Genomic DNA, 7,566 nt, shown 5'->3' with positions numbered 1-7,566 from the left:
AATGAGAACTTGATAGAAAAAAATAAGGGAAGGAGGGAGACGCATTACTCGTATAATGATGTGCTGACGAGGAGGATAAGGATGGTGATGTGGGTGAGGAAGAAAAGGAGAGGGATAAGAATGGTGATGGTGATAACAGTATAAAAACAGACACAATGATAAGAAAAAAGTGAGACGAATAAAAAAAATATATATATATTAATCTCAATTATCAAAACACAAAATATATATCACTCCCTGCACTGAAACATCACAGACTGTTTTCTATACCTTATTTTCATGAGTAAATTTCTAAACACTCATATGAAAGCACTCATCTGCTTTTCAAACCACTGAATAAATTTCTTCCATAGCATAAAACCCACCACTTTATGATACACTGTTACAATAATCAGCGCTAATGCATTGTCTTCATCACGAGACGAGGAAAGAGAGCGAGCGAGCGAGCGACAGAGTTTCAAGAGGCGACACACACAGACGCGTATGCACAAACACACTCCTTCCTCCCCGCACTCTCCGGTACGCGCTACTGACAGGAAAGGACGCGTGTAGCATGTTTTATATACTGAGCAGTGGGAAGGCAACGTAATGATATTGAAAGTGAAGGAGGGCGCGGAGGAGAGGAGAGAGGAGGGATGCTGTAAAGGACGATGGTACAGAGGGGTAGTAGATGATGGCATGAAATAGATGAAGGGTGCTTTATGAATGTGAGAATGTACGAAGTATGAAGAGGACACAAGACTGAAGTGAGAATGTAAATAATAAGACGAAGATTATGAGGAATAGTAGGAATAGGAAAACGATTTAATTTTCTCTCTCTCTCTCTCTCTCTCTCTCTCTCTCTCTCTCTCTCTCTCTCTCTCTCTCTCTCTCTCTCTCTCTCTCTCTCCATAATCACACATTGTTCCCTCTTCTTCTGCCTCTATTTTGGCCACCTACACACCCATCACAATTTTGTTACTTCACCACCACCATCACCATCACCACCACCACCATCACCAACATCACCGGTCATTTCGTCCACTCGCAAGTCTCGCATTTCAAAACACCACCACCACCACCACTCCTTGCTTGCAATTTCGCCACCTTATCAATTCACAAGCACGCACAGAGCAATGCTTGAATAAAACTGCTAAGGAAAAAAATTATAAAATGCTCTGAGGTCAAACCAAACACGTGATAATTTGAATACGAAAGATCTGAGATGGAATATGATGGTGTAGAGTTATTAAATAGTTATTATTGTGTAGATATTAATTTGGAGTTGACGCTTTTTTTTTATATTTAGCTGTTATGAGTTTATTTAATAGCCCTGAAAAAGTGTGATGCTTTAGAGTTATCAGAGTTATTAAATGGTTATTAATACATAGTTGTTATTATTTTGGAGTTAGACGCTCTTTTCTCGTATACTGATGCTTCTGGAGTTATTAGAGTTATCACATAGTATTACTGCGTCGTTACACACAGGTACGCTACTTTTCCTACATATCAGGTGTTATCATAAGTTATTATTGTTATATTTTCCCTCATTACGCTCCCAAAATTTGTTCCGTCATTATGTCTTACGATCAAGCAAGATAAAGTCGATTCAGTCCTCATTACGACACGACAACTAATATTCTGGTATCTATGAGGCAGTGAATGGGTGAAATTACAGTAATGGCATGAGAACAAGTACTAGAAAATCTATAACGTGACTATTTTGTAAAGTATTCACTGCTACTATTACGTGTGGGAGAACAGGATGGAATATGAGAGAGGGAGGGAAATGGAAGCTGTCAAAATTATCAAGGTTGACTGTTAGGTTCTCTCTCTCTCTCTCTCAACAATAAGAACCTTGAAAACATGACACTCGAACCGTTCTATCCTAATCCACCACCAGCACTCACTCACCTTCGTTTCGTCCCCTTGACTGGCGCCACTTAACGCGCTGACCACAGATCTCAGTAACATTTCCTCCGATCACTCACTACGGGATAGCACTGAGGCACGGACATACGCGTCCCTCGCTAGTATAGAGACCACAAAGTCCTTTTTTGTTAAATTAATGTCTCGGGTACCTAAGTGGCTTCAATTTAAACCGAAACAGATGATGTAGTGTTTTCGAGACGAGCTCCGCGGTGACTCGAGCTCTCTGACTTGAGACACGAATTCAAGAGGTGGTGTTTAGCAAAGAACTGATTGTTATGGAATGAGGAGGAGGGGGAAGAGGAAGAGAGGGGGAAGGGAGAAGAAGGAGAGGGCGGTGTAGAGAGAGAGAAGAGAGGAGAGGAGGGTATAGCTAATTGTATTCCTTGTCACTCTTTATCGTTAGTTTCATTCTTATCCTCCCCTTTTTTCTCCTTATTCTCTCGTCCTTCTTCTCAATATAATGTCTTTATTACTAGTTATTTTGTCTTCTGCTGTTTATGGTTTGTTTTTCCTCCTCCTCTTCGTTGCCGTCCTCCTTCTCCTCTACGTCTTCCTTCTGTTCCTCGTATTATTACACGAACGAAAGCATACTCTCGGATTCCAAGGATAAATCTCTCTCTCTCTCCCTCTCTCTCTCTCTCTTACACACACATTTTGCCAGGACTAGGGGAGGCGCCAGGGCCGGAAGCTGCCACCACGGGACTAATGGCAGACTTCCGCGCCGTGAGAAAACTGAGAATACTGGCGGAGCGTCTTCGTGTACTAAGGCGGAGTGTATTCTGTAACGCTTTCCTCTCTCACCGTACGAGAAGGACAGACTTAAGACATGACACCAAAAAGATGGGATGTATAGATAAAACGAACAAAGAAAGATTATAAATGCAATGATATGAGAGGAGGAGGAGGAGGTGGAAGACGAAGATTTAAGATGAAGAGGAGGAGGGGGAGAATATAAGATGAAGAAACAAAGGAAGGGAAGATCATACTTGCAAGTAAAAGAGAAGATGAAGATCTAAGATAAAGAGGAGGAGAAGACGTAGGAGGAAACTGAAAATGAAGGGAAGATTATGACTGCAAGGACAGAAGAGGAGGGGGAGGAGGAGAAGGAGGAGGAGGAGGAGGACCAGCCAAAGATGATCATGCCACACTATATATATATATATATATATATATATATATATATATATATATATATATATATATATATATATATATATATATATATATATATATATATATATATATATATATATATATATATATATATATATATATTTTTTTTTTTTTTTCTTTTCTTTTAAGACTGTTTCTCTTCACTTAGCAGCAGGTCACAGCTCCCGACGTACAGCAGGTACCCAATCACTGCTAGATCAACAGGGACTACACTGCAAAAAAAAAATCCGCCCAACGACTTCTGACATGGCCCGGGAATCGAACCCTGGCCCTCCTGAATGTAAATCGCGCTAACCACCGTCCCGCCAAGAGGAGGAGGAGGAGGAGGATAAACAGCAATACTGGAAGTGGAAATTCATACCTTCCGGTGGCTCTATTTCTCCTCCTCCTCCTCCACCCTCACCATGCTAACAAAAGGAGGAAGGACAACGCCGCTGTCCTATCCTTCAGTCCTCCTCCTCCTCCTCCATCCTCCCCATGCCTACAAAAGGAGGAAGGACAACGCCACTGGCCTATCCTCCTCCTCCTCCTCCTCCTCCTCCTCTTGACTTCCATCAATTTCTCCCTTCCTCCACCTCCTCTTTCTCCTAACAAATCCTCCCCTCCTCCACTTCCATTCTCTCTCTCTCTCTCTCTCTCTCTCTCTCTCTCTCTCTCTCTCTCTCTCTCTCTCTCTCTCTCGTCAGGTCCTGGCCGCTGAACCCTCTGCCAGAAAGTGAACTCTGACCCCTCACATCGTCCACCGCAGGAAATAAGAGGAAGTTGAACCGAAAATTAATATCAAGTTCCCACGCAGAGGAGAATGACAGAGCACACACACACACACACACACACACACACTTAAACTCACACACGCATAGATACATCTGGGTGGCGCAGTGGATAGCGCGCTCGATTCTCAAGCTGGAGATCCAGGTATTCGATTCTCCGGCCAGGAGGGTCTTTGGACAGATTTTTTTTTTTTTTTTGTTGCTCCTGTTTATTTAGGAATAAATTCCTTAAAAAGTGCTCTCTCTCTCTCTCTCTCTCTCTCTCTCTCTCTCTCTCTCTCTCTAATAGTGCTCAATTTATATTTTTCCCTAATAACAAAAAAATTACAAACTCCTTGTGCGTGTTTCTTATAGAATTGACATTGTTTCCTTGACTAAAGGCACAATATAATAATAATATTAATAATAATAATAATAATAATAATAATAATAATAATAATAATAATAATAATAATAATAATGATAATAATGATAATAATAATAACAGCATTCCATCACATCTTAGCCTCTAGAATGCATAGAAAGTTACTATATTTGATAAATGAAAAGTATTATTGAAAAAAAAAAAAGATATTATAGGAACTTCAAACCAAACAGGTAGTTCCAAAATTTTTTTCCTGCCACACAGAATAAAGGAAGGCAGAATAAGAACAAATACACAAACAGGGAGTTCCAGAGTTCTTTACTGCCACATAAAATAAAGGAAGGCAGGATAAGAATAAGAAATATACAGGCAGAGAATTCCAGGGGTCCTTATCACACAGAATACAGGAAGACAGGACCAAACCAAGAAGCAAAGGAGTACTCACTGGATGGTCAATGCTGAGGTACTTTGCAAGGAGTGCTGCGATCTGCTTGGCTCTCGGTGTGTGGAGAATGATCCTGGTGCCAGCACTGGAGCCACTGCCCACCACTAGCCTTAGGGACCCAGACCGCCCACACTCAGCCTCCTCCACACGGCTGAGGAAGGAGAGAACAGGTACATGTAAGCAGAGGAAAGACAATAGTAGATGTAGCAAGGGTAAGCAAAATTCTCAGGTGGTCAGGAGGGGACGAGAAGATTCAGAAAGGAACTGATGGATGTCTCTAAGTGGTATAGGGGATGTAACAAAGGTATGAGCAAGATTGTCAGGATCAGAAATCAGGGTATGTAAGGAAAGAGAAGGATATAAAATGGTAAAGGTTATGTAACAAGGGTGATGTAAGAGAGATTCTCAGGGTCAATGGTCAGAATAGAACAAGATTGAAGGATCTGATAAAAAACAAGGCATTATGAGAATGTCCAAGCAGGCAGGGATTGAGTTCACTTACTTGTATGAGCTGAGAATGGTGAGGTGGTGTCCTTGTTCCCTCCTGAGCAGCTTCACTCCAGAATGAGACACTGCCAGCATCTCCACCTCTCCAGTCTTGCGTGAACCCTGAGCCAGACACACAGGCAGCAATTACCATCACACACAGACACTCATAACAATATTCTTTTTATACAATATAGGGTCTACACCTTACTTCCAACATCAAACACCATTAAATATCAATAAAACCTAAACCAACCTCTCACATACAAAAGATAAGATACTAAACACTATAAGACAAAATATTATTAACCCTTAACCAGCCTCTCACATGCTGAAGTTAGTGAGTGACAAACAAGGATAAGCTATAAGGCATTGCTACTCACAGTAACAGGGAAGATAGCAGCAAAGTACAGCGGCCAGGTCTTTGCAAGTTCAATGATCTCTCTCTTGACTGAACTCTTGTGGTGTGGAGAGAAGGTGTTGTTGGGAGTGATACCTCGGTTGTCCAGCATCTGTGAGTTGAAATATTAAAAGGAATCAATACTAGCAATAACCTATTTGAGAGCTTAGAGAACAGTTATCTTTCAAATACAATGGTCTATATTTTTAAACACTATTCTCACCAGGACTGCTTTCAAAGGCCACAAAGGTAATTACATGTTTTTTTTTCCAATTGGTAGTGTAAAATAGCTGCTAAGCTACTCCTGGAATCCTGAAAACCCTGAAAATTCTTACAACTTCCCCTATAACCCATGATAAGTAGTTAAGACTAGGGGAAGGGGATTAGTTAGAATCTCACATATGATTTTTCCTTTTGAAGATAAAGAATAACTGTTAAACTATCCCTGGAATCCTGAAAAACCTTTGAAAACCCTTAAAACTTCCACAAGAGACCATGAAAACTCAAGATAAGACATTGCAAAGTTTGAGAATATCACCTAACAATACACCTTAAGTCAGTAATACACCTGATGTCCCCGTAAATATACCATTCTTCACATTTCTTGACATAATGGATCTTTCAACTGACCTTCCTCATCTGCACTTGCTGTTCTGGTGTGATCCTCGGCGTGGTACCCGTGTAGACATCCAGCACCACCTGACAGAAGACCAGGTGCAGGGCCTCCCCATGCAGCACCTCCCCAGGGGCAAATAGCTGCAGGAGGAGAGACAGAGAGTGATGGATGATGCCAGAGAGTGCAGGATGAGAGATAAAGAGAGAAGGTAATGTTGGAAGAATGGATGACAGTGAGGTGATAAGAGGATGAAGGTGGATACAGGATGAGAAATGAAGAGAGAAGGCATTGTTGAGAGGAGGAGTAAGAGTGAGGTGATAAGGAAAATTCTCACCATTTGTTCTCATTTCCAAGTCAAACAGTGTACTCTTAAGACAACAGGCAGGTAGACCAAGGTACACTCACCTCCTTCCTGAGAACAAGGGACCAGGGGCGGCGGTTGTAGGTGAGGTGAGTGGTGTGAGGGGCCGGCAGAAGGCAGGTCTTGAGTCCCTCGTAAGACCTCTTCTCCAGCTCCTCATCAATCAGCACTGGCGCGCTGTCCACTGCCTGGAGGAACTCTGATGACTCCTCCACTGGGTATGATAATACAACAAAAACAGTTAGTAAATATATATGACATGAATACATACTAGTCAATTTATTTCCTGTGAGAGGAATGATCTAATTTACCAAACAAGATATTAGACACATTTACATAAAAAATTAGACAAATCCATAAGAAGATTAGACAAATTTATGAAAGATTACACAAATTTATGGATGTGAATGATAGGTGGAAATGGATATGTCGTAGCCAAGCCGAGGGTGTGTTGTTGCCAAAGCACCCAAGCCTTGGCCACCCATTGCCCCAGAGGTCACTGGTTATCGCTGTGACCCCTTGTGAGGCTTACGGCATCCCTGGTCACACGAACAGGACAGTGCCTGCCCTGATGACGAGGCACCCGAGCGCCGAGTAAAGGTCACTAAGGCCGTGTAGTTAATGGACCTAGCCTATTCGTAATCAATCTTGTGATCAAGTTACCTTACAGTCGCTGACTTCACAAAGCACTTCAATAATGCACAAACTAGAAGTACATAGAAAAACCATATATGTTCGCGTGTAAAGGTGGTTAACCATAGACTCCCTATGAGACATGTTTCTTACGTACCTACAGTGAAGTATAAGTATCCTGGTGATTGTGTGGAGTGAAGGAAGAGATGAGTGTACTAACTAGTTAGATTTTGAACCTTAAGGATAACTCCTTATGTAGTAGTAGATAGCAATGTACATAGGTCGACGTTGCCATCGTCAAAATGGAATATAAGGCGAAGTAGCGAATGATTCTCTCAGACCTAAGTAGACTCCAAGAGTGGAGTGTTACAAGTTCCTGGAAGGTGCTCCCCTCGACAGCACCATGA

General features: G+C 41.7%; 1 protein-coding gene across 2 annotated transcripts in view; it reads right to left on the bottom strand.

Annotated features, from left to right (window-relative positions):
* The window catches only part of LOC135115983 (unconventional myosin-XV-like), an 81,612-nt gene that overhangs the window by 14,787 nt on the left and 59,259 nt on the right, over window positions 1-7,566 (bottom strand). For both annotated transcript variants that reach the window (XM_064033182.1, XM_064033183.1), the window contains 5 exons: window positions 6,571-6,740; window positions 6,180-6,305; window positions 5,533-5,661; window positions 5,166-5,272; window positions 4,664-4,814 (listed from right to left, as the gene is read on the bottom strand). In XM_064033182.1, coding sequence (XP_063889252.1) covers window positions 4,664-4,814; window positions 5,166-5,272; window positions 5,533-5,661; window positions 6,180-6,305; window positions 6,571-6,740 — 683 coding nt within the window. The remainder of the gene's footprint in view (window positions 1-4,663; window positions 4,815-5,165; window positions 5,273-5,532; window positions 5,662-6,179; window positions 6,306-6,570; window positions 6,741-7,566) is intronic.

The sequence above is a fragment of the Scylla paramamosain genome, chromosome 30 (genome assembly GCF_035594125.1).
Source record: "Scylla paramamosain isolate STU-SP2022 chromosome 30, ASM3559412v1, whole genome shotgun sequence".
NCBI classification, from domain to species: domain Eukaryota; kingdom Metazoa; phylum Arthropoda; class Malacostraca; order Decapoda; family Portunidae; genus Scylla; species Scylla paramamosain.
The sequence above is the reverse complement of the archived record's forward strand: the minus strand, read 5'-3'. Positions and strand labels throughout refer to the sequence as shown.